We start from the raw sequence: 20,045 nt of genomic DNA, 5'->3' as shown, positions 1-20,045 counted from the left end.
AAGGGACGTAACTACGCTAATTCACTAACTTGCGGATTTTACTGAATGTTACCTCTTGCGCCAGACTTGCCTTCGCCACCTCAGACCAGGCGAAGTGCAATAGAGTAGATAGGGCTTGCTTCAAAAAAAAAAAGTTGAAAGGCTGAAAAAGATCGTAAATTTTTTTGGGGGTAACCTCCATCCCCCCTACATTTCCTAACATATCACACCTAAACTATACAGTGGGCACATGTATAGGGCAAAATAACAACTCTATTTTATTTTATGAAGCTTTCCCAGGCTTGTGTAGTGTAATGTATTTGCTGCTACATATACATCCATTGTACTTTAACTTACCACTGTATGCAAATTAGGCATCACTAGCGTAACTGTGCTTTTCTTGACGAATTAACGGTAGCGCAACTTCGCTACCTTTAGCCTCCCTGAGCGCAACTTCGATTTTAGTGAATTCGCCTGGCGAAGGTGCGTTATCACATTTTCGGCACTTAGTGAATTTGCCCCCAAGTGCCTAGCCCATCCAAATCCAAAAAAATCCTGTGATTTAAGGTAGTCAAATGTTAAAAAAAATGTGCCCCTAATTTACATATGCAAATTATGGTAGGATTCGGTTCAGTATTCAGCAGAATCTTTCACAAAGGATTCGGGATTTGTCTGAATCCTAAAACAGTGGATTTGGTGCATTCCTCATCCTATCCTATCTTCTTTGCCTTTATAGGTTCATTGAAGGCTTCTAAGCATCTGGTGTCAATAACATCAATTTGGCTTTTTTGCATTAGTGATTGCACTGCTAAATGAGCTCCACAACCTGTGGTGGCAGTGCCTGTTCTTTGGGAAATAGCTGTTTGCATATTTGTACAGGCTATAATATAAAATGCTACAGATACACAGATCTCCATGCATCTCCTTTGCAAAAAGTGTTAATTCAGAAAAAATGGTGTTTATAAAAAAAAACCAAAAAAAAAAAACCACAAATTGCTCCTGAGTTGTATGTGCATGCTACATGCGTGTGAATGTAATATGGTCTGTATACTGACTGTGATCGGTCAGTGTGTTTATAGATTGCAGTCTATGCTAACACTTTGCATTCTATTCTGTTAACTGAAAATTCCGATGCACTTTTTTTTTGTTTAAAATTTGAACATATTTTAAATTCCCCTCAGTTACAGTGTACAGGTACCAGAAAAGGAATCCACCTGTCATAGCTGGTAGAGCCAAAATGCAGCATGAATGCAATAAAAACTGCATATACCAGCAGTGACAGATGGTTGCCATTTAATTCCATGACATGCACTAGGCTTTTCTGCACTAGTAGAAGTATGTTAGTGGAGAAACAACAAGGTGTGATAGTAGTCTTAAAGCATGGTGCTCCGTATTACAGAAAGTCCCCTTAACTAGAAAACCCCAGATCCAAAGAATTACTGATGATAGGTCTCATACCAATACAGTTCAAAATCTTTTGTGAAACAATTTTTCCCTATTCCTGAGTCATCATGATAGTTTCAGTTAGTGCTATAAGATCTGATGTGTGAGGCATTCTCTATTTAGTATATATATTCCCTTAAGTAGAAATAATTTCTTACTAATGGAGATTTGTAACCAAGCCATACTTATTATCCATCTGGAGTTACCCTTATTAGTTTTTTAGCAGTTTTCCTATTTCCTTATTTTTTCAGAAACTGTTGGTTTCACTGTTGTTATGTTTAGGCTGTGATTCCCACCCTTTTTTGTCTAGTAACACCTTAAGAACAAAAGAGTAATTTCCCACACAACAGTGATAATTTAACATACTGCTGCCTCCACCCCAAACACCACAGGTCATTCCTTTACTATTAACATAAACTCCCACCCAGACACATTAAAATCAGGGCAGTTCTGATTCTTATATTGACAGAAAATAGCACAGTTTTGTTTTGCACAAGCAAGTGGTTATTTTCATCAGAATAATGAACTGTTAATCGAACTGTAATGGCCAGATCTACTCTTCGTGTGTTGTTAGTTTGCCATTGCATCTGAAAAAATATTATATAAGAGAGCATTTGAAGAAGTGGTATTATCCTCAATTGGTGCAGATAAGGGAACCTAACTTTCTAACTGCAGTCACCAGATGTGTAATCTCCAAAGACTTTGTGGGTCATATTTATTATACTTCCTCATCTGTGGTTGGGTCTATGGGGTTCAAACAAACTTTCATACACTTCATACTCAAGCTTACTAGAGACTGACATCTTTAAAAACTTGTCTTTTCAATTACATCGGGGTACAGTTGATCATTTCACCTGGCCAAAGTGCAACCCGTGCATAACTAACGCAGGTCACTGGTTGCCCTGTTTTGATTTTGGCTGTTTATCTTTTAGGACAGTGGCACACACGGATACTTTTGGTGCTCTAAGGGGCAGATTTATCAAGAGTTGAACAGTCAATTTGAACTTGAACAGTCCTAATTCAAATATTCGCTGCCTTGATAAAGAGCCTTGGTGCTCGAAACATGTCGTGTTAATAAAGGCACTTTTGCAGCAGAACCTCTGCGCTGTTTTGTATCGACACCTATTACTTTTGAACCGCTGCCTAAAACCTGCCAAGTTCATGTCCAAGTCAATTGTAGAGCCATTTGGAGAAAAATTGGATTTGTACGAATCGAATACAATTTGAATTTTCGGGTTGGAAACAGTAGATCGAATATTAGCCATACAATTTTTTTCTTAAATTACCTCCCAGTTGAATTGTGAGTATATATTTTATATATATATATATATATATATATATATATATATATATATATATATATATATATATATATATATATATATATATATATATGGGCACATTTAACTAGGGTCGAATATCGAGGTTTAATTAACCCTCGATATTCGACTGCCGAATTGAAATCCTTCGAATATCGAAGTCGAAGGATTTAGCGCTATTCCTATTGTTAGGAAACCTATGGGGATCTTCCCGATAGGCTAACATTGGCCTTGGTAGGTTTTAGGTGGCGAACTAGGGGGTCGAAGTATTTTTTAAAGAGACAGTACTTCGACTATCAAATGGTCGAATAGTTGAACGATTTTTAGTTCTAACCGAAGTAGCCCATTCGATGGTCGAAGTAGCCAAAAAAACCATTAGAAATTCTAAGTTTTTTCCTCTATTCCTTCACTCGAGCTAAGTAAATGGGCCCCATTCATATGAATTCGTAATTCGACCTTTGATAAATGGGCCTCTAAGTGTCACCTTTTAATAGCCTGAAAATGGGCTTCAAAGGGGAAATGTATGAATAGGGCTTGTGCTCAACATGTTTTGCCTTTTGTATAATAATGTGTAATAATACAAATCTATAGGTTTTGTTGTTTTTTTCAGCTAAACAGAGACATTGGAGCTACTTCATGTTTGGTCATGCTGATTGGATAATTAGATTACTAGTGCACAGATAATTATTCTGCATAACTGGCTCCTGCTTATTTGTAAGCCAAACTTGGCACAACAAAGGGTATAGGGTTATACAAGTATGGGACCTGTTACCAGAATACTTGGGACCTGTGGTTTTCTGGATAACTGATCTGTCCTTAATTTTGATCTTCGTATCTTAAGTCTACTGGAAAATCATGCCAACATTAAATAAACCCAGTAGACTGGTTTTGCTTGCAATAAGGATTCATTATATCTTAGTTTCGATAAAGTACAAGGTACTATTTTATTATTATTAAAAATAAGGATTATTTGAATAAGGAAAAAAGAATTGTGTAGGGGTAATGATACCAAGAAGCACAGAAAAACTGCTGCTCAAGTGTCCTTTAATCACCACACCTGTGTGGTGATTAAAGGACACTTCAGCAGCAGTTTTTCTGTGCTTCTTGGTATCATTACCCCTACACAATTCTTTTTTCCTGATTTAAGCTCTGGATGGGAGCAAGGGTGTAAGATACCTGAAATTCATTCGACAAAGGGCGATATTACACCAGTTTCTTTGAGATTATTTGAATAAAACGGAGTCTATGAGAGATGGTCTTAGGGCAGAGACACGCTGCGATTCAGGGAGATTAGTCAAAAAGTATGGTCAGCCCAAGCTCTATTGAATGAAAAAAATATTGAACAAGGTGGTTTACTGACAGTTGCTTGCTATAGGCTCATTATTGTCAGAGGCTAGTAGTCATGAAGGTGTATGGATGCTTTTTCAAGCTGTTAGACGTCTGTTTTGGGTGCTTTGGCACTACTGTAACTTAAAGCATCCGCAGTGACTTGTGTGTATCACTGTTCTTAGAGACGGATTATACTGTGCAAACCTCTTGTGTGGGAATATGTGACCAGCTTTAGACCCTTGAACTACAGCAGGGATCCCCAACCTTTTGAACCCATGAGCAACATTCAGAAGTAAAAGGAGTTGGGGAGCAACACTAGCATGAAAAATGTTCCTGGAGTGCCAAATAAGGGCTGTGATTGGCCATTTGGTAGCCCCTATGTGGATTGTCAACCTACATTGAGGCTCTGTTTGGCAGTGCACCTGGTTTTTATGCAACTAAAACTTGCCTGGAATTCTAAAATAAGCTCCTGCTTTAAGGCCACTGGGAGCAATATCCAAAGGGTTAGAGAGCAACATATTGCTCATGAGCTACTGGTTGGGGATCACTGAACTACAGTATATTCTGGTGAAGTGAATATGCATATTCTATTGCTGATCGCAGTAGCACCAAATATTTACTAGGGATGCACCGAATACACTATTTTAAATTAGGCAGAACCCCCGAATCCATCACGAAAGATTCGGCCGAATACCAAACCGAATCCTTATTAGCATATGAAATTAGGGGTGGGAAGGGGAAAAAAATTTTTACTTCCTTGTTTTGTGACAAAATGTCAATCAATTTCCCTCCCCTGATTTGGATATGCACATTTGGATTCTGTTCATCTGGGCAGAAGGATTCGCCTGAATCCTGCTGCAAAAGGCCGAATCCCAAACTGAATCTTGGATTTGGTGCATCCCTAATATTCACTGTATTCTCAATCTTGATGCTGTGCTGTGGACCAAGAGGTTCCTGTCCCCAACAGCTGGCTTCAGCTTTTGTGCTTTTGTTTGTCCTCCCATTTCTGTATTGTAAAGGCATGGTAATGCATTTTACTGTTTTGTATGCTATTTGCATTGCACATAAAAATATGCATTCATGTACTAAATAAATGCATTCATGTAGTAAACTGAGCGTAAAAACGCAAAACTTTTTTTATTTTGACATGCGAAAGTATGCTGAAGGAGTGTACTGTGCTATTTCTTTAGGTCTGGTGTGTGACCTGACAGATTTAATACAGCACTGAAGGGATTGGTTTGCTATAGTACTAGTTAATTATTATCCTTTTAACTCAGAAGAATTTGCTTTTAGCATGCGTTAATCTAATTTCTGTCTTTCTCTGATGGTATAGAATACACAGGAACTTTGCTTTATAATCCCCCAGGCATTTGTTTTCATATTTTCCTTTTGTGTCTGGGTCTGTTGCTTTAGTAGTATGAGATTATTTTGGGACTGGTGTGTGACACAACATATTCAATACAGCACTTCAGGCACTCGTCTAGTATAGTACCAGTTAATTATTTTACTGTTAATTCAAGACTTTTTCTGATTGGTATACAGTGCACAGGAACTCTGGTTTATAAATCCCCAGACATTTACTTTCATATGTTTCTATTATGGCGGTTATAGTATACTATTCCTAAGGACTAGTGTGTGACCGCCAGATTTAATACAGCACAGTGGGAACTTGTATGGTATAGTACTACTTACTAGCATGTGTTAATCTAGTTTCTGTCTATCTCTTACAGTATAGAATATGCAGGACTTTATAAATCCCCATTTATTTTCATATTTTGTTCTTGTGTCTGTTGCTGTAGGATAGTTGAGAAGATGTTTTGTTTCTGCTCAGCCTGTTATTGTTTGAGAGATACATTCCACTCAGCATGATCACATCACACCGGCTGCTAAATATGTCCAAAGGATTTCCTGCCTGTTGTCTTACTATATGCTGCTCTAACAGTTTCTGCTGCTTCAAAGGGCACAACAATTTACTGTTGTTCTTCATGAAAATAATTCATTTTGCTATAGTTGTTTTTTTTATACTTTATGGAAACAGCTCCCCCCCTTGTCCACTGGTTGTTTGTTAAGAATCAACAATACTTGTCCTTTTAAAAAAATTAATATAAATTACTATAATATTGCTAGCAAGTGAAAATCACACTACAAGTCCTTGTGTTAAGTTTATTAGGTACGGTAACTTCGTGCTGAGTCAGGGTCAAATAGAAATAAGCAGCACCGATAAATTTATGGACTCACTAGTCCGTGTGTATTTAAACATAAGGCAAGTTCAGTGCATAATTGTGATATCCGAAATCCTCTGTTCCTTAGGAAAAAGACACACTATATAGTGCGTTAACTTTTTTAATATGCGGTGAAGTGCAGGGTAGAAACTACTCAGAATGGCAGTGTGGTTGGAGCGTGTATCGGGTAAGTATTCTTTTCCGCAGAAGATCTATATCCTCGCCGTGTGTCCTCCCAACTGTCCCGTTTTCAGAGGGACAGTCCCTCTTTTGACAGCTCAGCCCGCAGTCCCTTGTTTGTACTGGAAAGTCACGATTTTCTCTGCACTTTTAAAGTCATTTTCTTTAGCAACCCAGCACTCCACTCTGTTCCACCCAGATCACATGCCTTCCTTTTCCTTGTGCTCTCACCCTGGTACCCGATACACGCTCGAACCACACCACCATTGTGAGTAGTTTCTACCATGCACTTCACCGCATATAAAAAAGTTAACACACTATATAGCGTATCTTTTTCCTCAAGCCCTTGTGTTAATCCTTGTCACTGCCAGTTGATAGTAGTGTGGGAAAGCAGACCTATTTGCATGCTAGTCACCTATCAAGTGGTAGAACTTGTTTCTGTGATCGTGTTTTTTCCCAAAATTATTAAAGCCATGTCAGGAGGTTTTAGGTGATAAATATGAGTATACCGGCTATTAAGTATAATTAAGAATGAAAGCTGTATGACTAGAATGAATACTATTGATGGCAGCATCTCAAGTAGGGGAAAATGAAGTTAAATAGGAAAAACAAATGTGCTAGTGCTTTTTTGTGAGAACATAGAAAGCATCAGACTTGCAACTTTGCAAAAAGTCTTCCTGTTGCACATACAACATTGTGTAATGATATGATGAACTCATTTACATTGGTGCTTTGCTGGAGGGTGGCCAGCTGGCAGACACAAAGCTGACTTTAGCAGTTTCTGGATTTTGAATGGCATTTCAGTTTTCTGTTCCTCAGAACAAAACACAACATGCTCCACTGGTTTCACACTGATCTCGCTTCTCATGTAAATTCTTCCTTACTTGGCTTGACTGCTTTTCTTATTGGAAGACACTGTCCTGTCACATGTTGGTTTTTAACCACAATGCATATTTGCTAATTTTGTAGGGCACTAGTGCATTTGCACTTGTACTAAGCAGCCTAATACATGCTTAGGCAGTAGCAGCAGGTGTTTTTTTTTTACTGTTGGACTGGTGTTTGTTCCGGCCTTAGGACAATTTTTTATTATAGCCTTAAAGGGGTTGTTCACCTTTAAATTAACTTTCAGTATGATGTAGTGAGTAATATTTGGAGCCAATTTGCAATTGGTTTTCATTTTTTATTATTTGTGGTTTTTGCGGTATTTAGCTTTTTATTCAGTAGCTCTCCAGTTTGAGATTTCAGCAATAAGGTTGCTAGGTTCCGAATTACCCTAGCAACCATGCATTGACATGCACAGCCTGGAATATGAATAGAAGAGGGCCTGAATAGAAATTTGAGTAATAAACAGTAGAAATAACAATACATTTGTAGCCTTACAAAGCATTTGTTTTTTAGATGGGGTCAGCGACCCCCATTTGAAAGCTGTTAATATTCAGAAATAGAAAGCAAATAATTAAAAAACTATTGAAAAGAAAAAATTAAGACCAATTTAAAAGTTGCTTAGAATTAACCATTCTATAACATACTGAAAGTTATATTATTACACACAAAACAAGCTTTTTTTTTTTTAAACTCAAAACAAATATTTTTGACGTAAGATGTGCTTAAAATGGCTCACTGCAGGAAACTTATATAAATCACAATGTATAGCTCTATTTAAAATGGCCCGTTCCTTCGTTGCAGTGACATTAACTTTTGATATAGCAACAAATGTCACCGCCACTTATGTATTTTGTGAAATATTATGTTCTTATAATATATATAGCATGACAGCCACGGTTATTATTTGTATTTAGGAAAATCATTTTCAAAAAAAAAAAAAAAAGACCAGAAACATTTTATTGCTCAGATTCCCAGGAGAAAAATAATAATTGATAGTGCATCAGCCTCTATGTGTTTCAAACAGCAATTACCATTGTCTCTGAGACAGAGCAGGTTCCATGAAACTGTAATCAACATGGCTGTATACAAGTCGTCTGGTATAGACAACACTGACTCACCTGTCTAACCCTGACATGAGCATGAGTCAGCGGCAGCTGTAGGCCAAGTGAGCCGGTGTGCTTTATTCTTTTTTTTCTCTGTGTTTAGCATTTAAACTTGGAATATAAGAAACTATCTTCCCGCTATATGGATAAAGTTACACTAGTTTTACTAGCCTAAACTAAACATTTAGGGGCAAATTTATTAACCTCCGAAAATTTGCCAGTGACAGATTTGCTGACATCGCAACACTACGCTAGGCGTAGATTCGACAGGACAACGCTAATACATTAAAATCCGAAGTTGCGTCCAGGGTGCTGAACACTGGCAAAGTTGCGCTAGCGTTACTGCTCCAAGCGAAGCAAGGTTGCGGTAGTGTTGCCTAATTTGCATACGGCGGGAAGTTAACATTCAATGGATGTATATATTGGAGCAAATACATTACACTACACAAGCCTGGAAAACCTTAATAAAAGAAAATAGAGTTGTTATATTGCCCTACACATGAGCCCAGTGTATAGTTTATGTGCCATATGTTAGGAAATGTAGGGGGGAACTCCTATCTACTCTATTGCAATTCACGTGGTCTGAGGTGGTGAAGGCAAGTCTGGCGCAAGAGGTAACGTTCAGTAAAATCTGCATCTTAGTGAATTTACCGCTAGAGTCTATCTCCTTCGCTAGCGAAGTTACGACAGCGATCGCTAGTAAATCGGCGAAGTTACGAAATGACGTCACACTCTCGAATTTTCGCACACATATTTATTGCCATTTCTTTTAAACGTCATGCAAACCTGTTCATGTGGCCCTTCCTGTAAAGGGTTGGTTCACCTTAAAATGAACTTGTAGTATGAGTGACCCCAAATAGCATTTTCAGTCCCTGGCCAGAAAGTGGCAGAATACAAAGGACAATTACGGTATTTGAAAATCAACAGTTGCTTAAAATAGGTCCATTCATAACATCCTAAAAATGTATTTAAAAGTTAACTTCCTCTTTGGTGTATTAGTGTGCTACAGCACTGAAGCCGTTTAGCTGCCTGAAAAGCTGTGACCCACCTTGGCCACATTCAGACCATCAGCAGTCAGTCCATCAGTGCTCATGGAGGGGGCGTTTGATAACTCAGGAAGTGGCGGCAGTTTGGTCTGCAGCAGTTGCTGCTGTCAGACTGTGGGGGAAAGAATAAAATACTTTGTGTGTCTGAGGTGATGCAGTGTAACCTACAAGGGGGGGTAGTCTTGGGAAGATCTGCTTGTTTCCTTTTATATTTTAATCCAAAACGGATTTCCTGATGTTTTGTTTTTGCAATAAGAATCAACCACAGGAATGTATTCACAGTAGGCTATTTAGCTCATGTTAAGTAAAGAAGGTGAACAGTATAAAAGGATTTATGTGGCCTTTTAATGACCCAATGAACATAGTTTGTCTGAAATAAATGTGGATATCTGTAAGCTATACAGAATTATGAAGAAAGTTTGCCTTTGAGTGTAAATTATGTAGTTGCCAGATATCTAGGAAACATAGCTGTTATACTAACAAGCAACATATAGGGGCATATTTATCAAAATCTGAATTGATTTGATTTTTTAAATTAAAAAAAGTCTGACCAAACTAGAATCTATGATTTGTGCGTATTTTTTTAATAAAAGCGCAAATTAATCGGTTCGGGGGAAAAACCCGGAAAAAAACAAATGAAAAAATGCATCATACGGTTTTTTTTTTTTTTTAAATTTTCCCCACAAATTGTACAATTTTGTCAGGCTTTTTACGGAAAAGCCAGAATTTTTCAGATTTTTGCCTGAAAAGTCCAAAATAGCTAGGACTTAATCCAGCACAGACCACAGAAACTTCCAAATAGGATAGGGACCTCTCCCATAGACGTGTATACAACCTTGGCAGACCAGAGATTTCGGATTCTGACTGTTTGCAGCCTCTGGGTTTAATAAATCCCAAAAAATTTAGATTTTTTTTTTTACCCACTAAAAATTCAGATTTTATAGTTAAAAAAACTAAATTTTTTTGAGTTTTTGGCTTCGGACTTTGATAAATAACCCCATAAACTTGTTTAGACTACCTGTACTAATCTTGCCCAAACATTAACATTGCCTTGAGTGCTTTTTTCTGGAGGACACTGATTAAATGACATTAGCCTTATATTATTACTTAATAGTAAAAGCAAAACACCTGATATTATCCTCTACAAAATAAACACATTACCATTACACAGTTAACCTTTGAGTTAGCTTTTAGTGTGATGTAGAGTGATATTCTGTTTTTTATTTTTTATTATTTGTGTTTTTTGAGTTATTTAGCATTTTATTCAGCAGCTCTGCAATCTGGTTGCTAGGGTCCAATTTACCCTAGCAACCATGCACTGATTTCAATAAATGACTAGAATATGAATAGGAGAGGGCCTAAATAGGAAGGCGAGTAATTAAACGTGGCAATAACAATGCATTTGTAGCTTAACAGAGCATATGTTTTTTAGATTGGGTCAGTGACCCCCATTCGAAAGCTGGAAAGAGTCAAAAGAAAAGTAATAATAAAAAAAAAAAACGTAAATAAATAATGAGGGCCAAATGTAAAGTTGCTGGTGTTGTGATTTAGGGGTTGTGATTCCGTACAGGAGTATTACAGGTGTCCAGGAGATCCTGGCAGATGTCTCTAGTGCAGGAGCCCCCAACCTTTTTTTACCCCTGAGCCACATTCAAATGTAAAATGAGTTGGGGAGCAACATAAGCATGAAAAAATCCCTTGGGTGCCAAATAAGAGCTGTGATTGGCTATTTAGTAGCCCCTATGTGGACTGGCAGCCTACAGGAGGCTCTACTTGGCACTATACTTTGTTTTTATGCAATTAAAACTTGCTTCAAAACATGGAATTCAAAAATAAGCACCTGCTTTGAGGACACTGAGAGCAACATCCAAGGGGTTGGAGAGCAACATGTTGCTCACGAGCTACTGGTTGGGGATCACTGCTCTAGTGGGTATTTATAGGGAATTTGGATCAATTGTACTTGCAAGAGAAATGCCTTTTAATCATTTTATGGAGATCCTATTAAAGGAGGTGCCGAGTCCTCTGCTTTTTGTTTCATAACAGCTAGAATGCTGCAACCTCCCCTTGCTTTGTGTTGTTTAACCAAATGTTATGTACATTGTTTGTTTAAACAAATAGGTTTTATATATCTCAACATCCCCACCAACCATATAACCTCATTTTGTATTTTAAGACAATTTAATGACAATTTTTAGATACTATTCAATTAACTGAGTCAGTATGCTTTTCCATGTTGATTGTAATATCTTAATGGGACTGCAGTACTAAGTGCACTTTTTATGTAGGAAGAACATTCTAATTCCTTGGAGAATATGGGACTTTCAGCTCTTTGCAGACTGCATGTAGCTCTTGACTGGGATGTGGCTGTTTGTCTGTGCCTCTCTGCTGGACAGGGCCATAGTTTACTCAAGGCCACACACACACACACATAGACTAGATGTTAAATTCTACACTGCCTTTAAAAAAAAAACACATTTGCTGGGAGCTTTGACAAAGCCAGGAAATGAGAATTGTTTTGGTAAACTACTGCATTCTTTTAATCATTTGAGGTGTTCAGGAATCACAACTGCAGTAGCAAAAATTTGATTTAAGAATTAGTTTAAAAGGCCATGTCACATTACACTTTCATGTATTTCTTGTCATTTGTGTTGCCTGTGCCCCCAAGCCAAGTAGGCTTTTTGAACCCTGTTAAACATACTTGACAGATGAAAAGCTTCATGCTGTGTGGCTGCATCCTTAATACCTCCTTTTGAAATATACCAGCTCTGTTATTTTCTGTTATCTTTCCCTGCCTGCCACTGTTTCTTTTTCTCTGATTGCTTATAGACTTTCCACCATTTTCTTTCATCACTCCCACTTGAACTGTCACAAACACATATAGACATACAGACCACCTCGTTGTAGAGTGCTATGGTACATTTAGAGAGGAGTCGGTAACTATGGAGTGGGCAGATTTGTTTGTAAGGGCTCATCCTATGTATCCGTGTGCATTGTGTTAAATAACGGATCTATATCCTCTGACTCTCCTTTTGTTTATGAGCCACAAACCCTGGTCTTATTGCAGCAACTAGTTGGATATCTTTTTTTTTTTTTTTTTTTTTATTATTGGGTTCCCTTCGAACAGTTTGCCTTCCTCTTCTATCCCTTGTTCCAACTTTGTATTTGTATTCTTTTACTCTACCCCTTCACCCCTTTTGTAATTCCCATTCTACTCAACTCCCTTCTCTCTTGCTCTCCTCATCTAATGTTTGCGGTCTCATTTCCATCTTTTTTCTCTTCCTGCTACCGGATTACCCACACTTTCTACCTCCTCATTTCCCTCTTTGTTAAAATAATATAAAAGTTTGTATAATTCATTTAAGCCTGAGCAACTTTTCAATATACATTAATTAAAAAATGTTCAATTATTGTATAATTATTTGTAGTGACAGAATTATTGATATGTCAGGCTCTAGGCTACTCTTTCCACCAGGCCCTCCATCTTGACTCCTCTCTGAATTACTGAAAGGATGTCTCCCATAGACTCCATTTTATCCAAATAAACCAAATTTTAAAAAAATATTACCTTGTATATAATCCAAACTAAAATATAATTAATGCTAATTTGAAGCAAAACCAGTTTATTAGGTTTATTTAATGTTTACATGATATAGAAATACAAATAAATGGAGTGCACACAAATAGAATAAAGGTTAGAAGAGCCAGGAGGTGCATATAACAAGTCCTCAACCATCCCATAAAATGGTCACAAACACTATACTGTTAATATTTTGGACCTGCACACTCCATACATAATAATAGTAATGACACAGTGGTACATATGAAAAGGAATTTTTTATATGTAATACATTATCAATGCATACAGAAATTTTTTTCTCTACAAGAAAGGTAGGGTAAGTCAAAATGAGAACAGACACTTTTTAGAGAATGAGAATCACCCCCATTTTTCGGCATTAAAGCCTTTATCAAGGGGAATTATGTTCTCATGTAGTGCTTGACTATCGTGTTACAGATTGGTGGTATGTAATTACAAAAGATTGCAAACAAAATGTTATATTTTTGACTTGCCTTTCTTATAGAGAAAAAATGTTTCTGTATGCATTGATAATCTATTATGTATAGAAAAATTCCTTATAGTACCCGTGTCATTACTATTATTATGTATGGCGTGTGCAGGTCCAAAATATTAACAGTTAAGGTATGAAAGCACCAGGTCCTGAGCATTCTGGATAACAGGTCCCATACCTGTACTGAAAGCAGTTACTGTCTTTTCTATTCTCTGCACTGCTGACTTGAACTACATGTACCATTGATACAGCGTTACAATAGTCAGCTCCACACCAACAAAGACTCCAGTTCCAATACATTTTCTGAGATTAACAGACCCGTGAAGGAGAATCACAAAAGCATTCAAGGCATGGATTAGAGAAGCACTACTGCTATATTGTTTCAGTCAGAACTAGCAGTAGTCAAAATCAGCAGTGCAAAGAACAGAATAGGACAGTCAGAAACAGTTTTTTCAATAGTAAGTATATTTACAAATTACTACAGGTATGGGATCCATTATCCAGAAAGCTTCAAATTACAGGAAGGCCAAGACTCCATTTCAAACAAATTGAGATTTTTAAAATTGTCTTTATCTCTGTTTTAATAAAACATAACCTTGTATCTGATCCCAACTAAGATATAATTAACCCTTATTAGAGGTAAAACAATCCTTTTGGGCTTATTTCATGTTAAATTAATTTTAAGCAAATGTAATGTATGGAGATCCGAATTACAGACAGATCCCTTATCCAGAAAGTCCCATGTTCCAAACATACTGGATAACAGGTCCCAGACCTGTATAAAACAATTGAAAATGTTTCATTAAAGTACAGGTATAGGATCTATAATCCAGATTGCTCAGGACCTGGGGTATTCCGGATAAGGGATCTTTCTGTAATTTGGATCTCTATATCTTAAGTCTGGTAAAAATCACTAAACATTAAATAAATGAAATAGGATTGTTTTACCACCAATATGGATTAATGCATATGTTTCATTTTTACAGAGAGTAAGGAAATCATTTTTAAAAATTTAGAATGATTCCTCTTAAAATGTAGTCTATGGGAGATGGTCTTCCTGTTTTTAAAAGCTTTTTGTATAACGGGTTTCTGGACAACGGATCCTATACCCGTTTATTTAAAAGCCTCCTTTGGGGAAAGGCAACTATTACTAAATACATTGCTATTGTTGTGGCTGCTGTGTGTTATTGAGCAATTTATTTAATGCTTAATTGCGTCAAGATTTGGAGATCTTTTAGTGTTATTGCACACATGCTACTCCGAGTCTGCGTTTTTAGGCAGCTCCAAAAGAAGTTGACTTGCATTGTACATTTCTGTAATCACATCTCCAATGTTTCCAGGTTACTATTGCCTGAAAGCACTTGCACAACCTTTGTGAGACTATTAAAGTAAGTCAGTGCATCTGTTTTTGAGCTGCTTAAATACAGTGTCTGAAAACACAATATGTGCCTTTACCATAAGAGGGATTAAAAGGTTGATGGGGTAAAATCCTCATAAATATTTGTTGATTCATGGAAAGACCAGATTAGGATTTCTTTGATGAAGAATATCACATCAAATAGGGCTGGATTACGTTTAAAGGAGAACTAAACCCCCATACCTAAAAAGCACCCCCCACTTAACTGCTTAGCATTGCCCCCCTTCCCTCTCCCTTCCCACACTCTGCATAAGTAAAAAAAAATTTGACCCTAAAATGCAGAGCAGCGGAGCTCCATAGCACCATCTTTTTCCGCTTTGTATTCTTTCGGGACTCTGATTTGAGCATGCGCAGTTGAAGCTGATTCCTTACTTGGCCCAACTGCGGAGGCTTCATGACAGCATTGAGTCCCGAAAGAATACAAATCGGTGGAAAATGGTGCCCTGGAGCTCCGCTGCTCTGCATTTTAGGGTCAGACTCTTTTTAAGGTTTTTTTTTTTTAATGGGAGAGCAGGGGGGTAATGCCAGGCATTTAACGGGGCATTTTTGGTACAGATGTTTAGTTCTCCTTGGCCTGTGCTCTTCTGGGTGTGTAATGCAAGGTCATTGTTTACTGGTTTTTACATCTTTATATTGAGTTTACCCTGTACACTGGTGTTTTAATATGTTAATATTTATTGTCAACAGTGTTTCTGTCTTAAAGAGGAAAGATGTTAACAGTAAATATTTACTTTTATCTACAAAACCAGTGCACTCCAGCATCCTTCTACTTTGACTTGACTTGTTGGGTTATTCATGTCTATACACTCACAAAAACTCTGCCTATAGACAAAACATTAATTTCCCTGAGATAGACCTTTAGTCAGTTCCTGTTTAACTTCTCATCCCTGAAGGGTGAGGTCTGCATTTGGAGTTGTTTTTCCTTGAATGTACCTAGGTGAGTCGAGATTTTTTTAACAATCCATATAATTGAGTTCAGCTTCCATTGTATTTTCTTCTGCCGCACAGGTCAAATTGTTACATCCAGTAAAATACTCTTCTGCCACTCCTTTGTTCATACAAGGTATGACTGGCAATCAGGAACATGTCATGACAGGATTAGCTCCTTCTTCTTTACATATACCTGTTTATTAAAATAATCAGAAAATAACTCCTTAAATGTAATTTGTGTATAATCATAATACTTCTGCACCACTGTATAAAATATCAAAGTGGGAAATCCTGAAGGATTTTTAGCTGTATGATACATTCTGTATTTCTCAAAACTTTCCTGACAGAAAAGATTTTCAATAAAAGATGCATTTATCAAAGAATTTACTCCTGACTTAAGAATACTCAGCCAGTTTGTCAGAATGAGACCATTTACACTATTACACCAATAGTAACCATGGTTGCTACCGCTGATGGACAGAATAGCTTTAACAGTCACATTGCAAATGGGTCTTTTCACGTGTGCCATGCATTATCACTATTAGAAAATTGCATTATTATTATTGTGAATCTGCATAAAGAGAGCTTACATTTATAACTTTTGGTGGATGTTCTTGTTGGACAGACTGATGCATTTTGACATGTTTTACCCTTAGAGTCAGATTGCTTAGTGTTAAGTGTTACCCAACATTGAAAGCTACTTGGTGTTTGTCATTCTCTGCTTGTTTTCATGTTTTAAACCTGTTATTACATGTTGTCAACAGGTGATGGATGTGGACATGTAATGCTGTATGAAGAAAGTGGGACTCTAACATCCAAGAATTACCCTGGAACATACCCCAACCAAACCCTTTGTGAAATAACCCTTAAAGTACAAACTGGCAAAAACCTCTATATTATGCTGGCAGATGTAGACATAGAATCTCGGGACTGTGAATCTGCGTATCTGAAAATCTTCAAGGGAACCTCATTTGAGGAGATAGGTAAGTTACCCTACACCCTGAGTTGAAATACATATTTCATGGTAAAAGAAATCACACTGCTAGTTAAGTATAACTATCTTGATTTGGACTGCGATAAGCTGTCCCTACTTTACTTCATATTCAGTAGCTGTAGCAGATAACCTCGAGATGTTTTTCACCTGAACACAAGTCGGCACTTTAAATTGCTGATTGCTGACTTGTGTGTGTGTATATATACCTTGTAAACAATAGTTCCTAGACCTAGTTTTCTTATTTGAATTTCAAATTGCAATAAGTATATAAGTATACTAGGTCTGTTTTCTTTATTTATCTTTTAGCTGTCAAACTATCTAACCATATGACTTGATATTCTGGTATTTCTGCAAGTCAGAGGTAACTACCTAGCTCAATATACATACTGTGATCCAAAACAACCTTATCTTATGTGGAGGACAGAGTCCTCTAGCTCACAGACCCTGAAGCATGTTGACCTATAAATACTTTATTATGTATAGCCTAGGAAGAACTAAATACCAGCAGAATAGGACTTTGTACCCAGATCTTAATGGAACTGTGGATGACCATATCCGATATATACTGCTATTACTACTCCTCCAGGGACCCTCCTAGATCCCTTTCCCATTACAGGTATGGGGCCTCTTATCCAGAATGCTGAGGACCTGCAGTATTGGATAGATACTGGATAACTGGATCTTTCCATAATTTGGATCTTCATGCCTTAAAGGAATTGTTCAGTATAAAAATAAAAACAGGGTAAATAAGAAATGTTTCTAATATAGTTAGTTAGCCAAAAATGTAATGTATAAAGGCTGGAGTGATTGAATGTCTAACATAATAGCCAGAACACTACTTCCTGTTTTTCAGCTCTCTCTTGGTTTACACTGACTGGTTACCCGGCAGTAACCAATCAGAGACGTGAGGGGGGGGCACATGGGTCATATCTGTCATATGCTGAGGATCAATTGCAAAACTCACTGAACTGTTATGTCCCATGTGGCCCTACTTCAAGTTGCTGACTAACTCGGAGTTATACAGCTGAAAAGCAGGAAGTAGTGTTCTGTTTATTATGTTACACATCCAGTCACTCCAGCCTTTATACATAAAATTTTTGGCTAACTATATTAGAAATATTTTTTAATTTGCCCAGTTTTTATTTTCACACTGAACTGTTCCTTTAAGTCTACTAGAAAATCACGTAATCATTAAATAAACACTATGCATTTTTTTGCTTTTCAATAAGGAAATTTAAGTAAAAGGTACTGTTTTATTATAACAGAGAAAAGGGAACATTTTTTAAAAATGTGGATAAAATGGAGTCTATGGGAGATGGCCTTTCCATAATTCAGAGCTTTCTGGATAACAAGTCATCTGATAACGGATCCCATACCTGTTCATATATGAAACGTTAGAAGCGTTAAAGGTTACAATTTAAAATTGGCTTACTCTAGTGTTTTATGACAAACTAGTTTTTCTCTTTATTAATGGCTTCTTTCTTGCCAAATTAGAACAATCTGGAGCAAATAAGTGTGTAAAAATGTGCCAAAACTACTTCTGAATAGCATACAAAGATGGTGCAAACTTATCCAAAAATACCTAAAGTTGCTGCAAAAGTTGCTCATTTTTGTAATGTCACAATAAAAAAAGCTGGTTCTGACACACAGTCACACAACCCATTAGTGCTGGAGTCTCTTTGCTGTCAGAAATTATTTATCTTTTTATCTCACTGATGCAGTTCAAAGCCAGAGTTCATGTAATTCTGATGCTCAAAGTTTAACGCTTGGAAACAGGAACTGGGCGTGGTAAAACTAAAGTAGGAATTACCTTTAGAATAATGATACACAAATGGCAGTGCTTTTGTGCAATACATTTTACCCTGGCTAAACCACAAAATACATACATGTTACACTAACAAGCCTCTTTACCACCTTAAAGATTTAGGAATTCCTCTGTTTTTTACTCATCTTAGAATGGATTGTCATTTCGGTTGTTGGAGTCAGATACCCCATTTGAGAATTGAAAGGAGTAAGAAGAAGAAGGCAAATAATTAAAAAAAAAAACCCTATAAATAATGTAGACCAATTAATTAAAAAAATATTATTTACGAGAACTATTCAAGCCTCCTAGATTTCTCCCAATTTGTGGGAAAATGCAGTATGGGAAAAAATTATTAACATAGGGTTCTGGAAACACACAGTTTTATGTAGGGCTAAATGCAAGGTCTTGTTCAAAGTCGCTTCCTCTATTTTCTGATGTATGACTACAAAAAATTTGGGATCTGTACTTGAAAAGGCAACCTCTACTTTATAACAGCCGTAAATCCAAGATGCTGTGTTTTCATTTCCACTTAATCTTTTCTCCTCTTTTATGTACTGGCCAAATTAGATCCTGCATTGAAATAGATTTGCAATTTACACCTTTGTGTTAGCAATGTCTGGGCTAGTTTACTGTCCATATGGCGCCACAATGGGATGTATCTGTAAGCGATAGTTTGAGAGTCCTGTGCACACTTCTTCAGATGTTCTACACCAGCGTCTGGGGTGCTTTTGCAGTTAAACGATTTTATGAGGGAGTAAGCCTTTAAAGGGTCTGTTGCGTATGTTTTTTTTTTTATTTGTTTTTATCTCTAATGCAATTTAATCATTTGTAGTGGTAAATAGCAGGTGGTATTTTGAACTTGTTTCCAAGTATCTGTAATATGACATGCTGCTTGTTAACAGAGAGGAGTGTAATAAAATTAACATTCCAAACAAAGTAAAGGTGGCCATACATGGCAGATCCGGTCGTTTGGAGAGGTTGCCAAACGAGTGGATCTTGCACTGATATGCCTGTCTTGAGTGGGTGATATTGATCCGATCATGGGCCTTAGGGCCCAACAATCGGATCACGAGACCAGCAATGCAGGCCGGTGGGATTGAGGGCCACACCAACGAACAGATGCAACCCTCAATCTGATGGGAATTTCAAACCTGCCTGATCAACATCTGGCCAATTTTTGGCCAGACATTCATCATGGAAACCAATAGCAGGGCCCCATACACTGATCGATAAGCTGCCAACTATGTCTGTCGGCAGCATTTCTTGGCCCGTGTATGGCCACCTTAAGACTAGAAAAATCCCAGAGTCTCCATGTGCAAAACTTATT

At 37.2% G+C, this 20,045-nt stretch overlaps 1 protein-coding gene across 1 annotated transcript in view; it reads left to right on the top strand.

The window, feature by feature from the left end:
• dcbld1.L (discoidin, CUB and LCCL domain containing 1 L homeolog) overlaps window positions 1–20,045 on the top strand; it is a 48,693-nt gene that overhangs the window by 1,449 nt on the left and 27,199 nt on the right. The window contains exon 2 of the mRNA XM_041562972.1: window positions 16,685–16,903. Within this exon, the coding sequence (XP_041418906.1) occupies window positions 16,685–16,903 (219 nt within the window). The remainder of the gene's footprint in view (window positions 1–16,684; window positions 16,904–20,045) is intronic.

The sequence above is a fragment of the Xenopus laevis genome, chromosome 5L (assembly GCF_017654675.1).
Source record: "Xenopus laevis strain J_2021 chromosome 5L, Xenopus_laevis_v10.1, whole genome shotgun sequence".
NCBI lineage: Eukaryota > Metazoa > Chordata > Amphibia > Anura > Pipidae > Xenopus > Xenopus laevis.
Note: the sequence above shows the minus strand (reverse complement) of the source record. Positions and strands in the feature narration are given on the sequence as shown.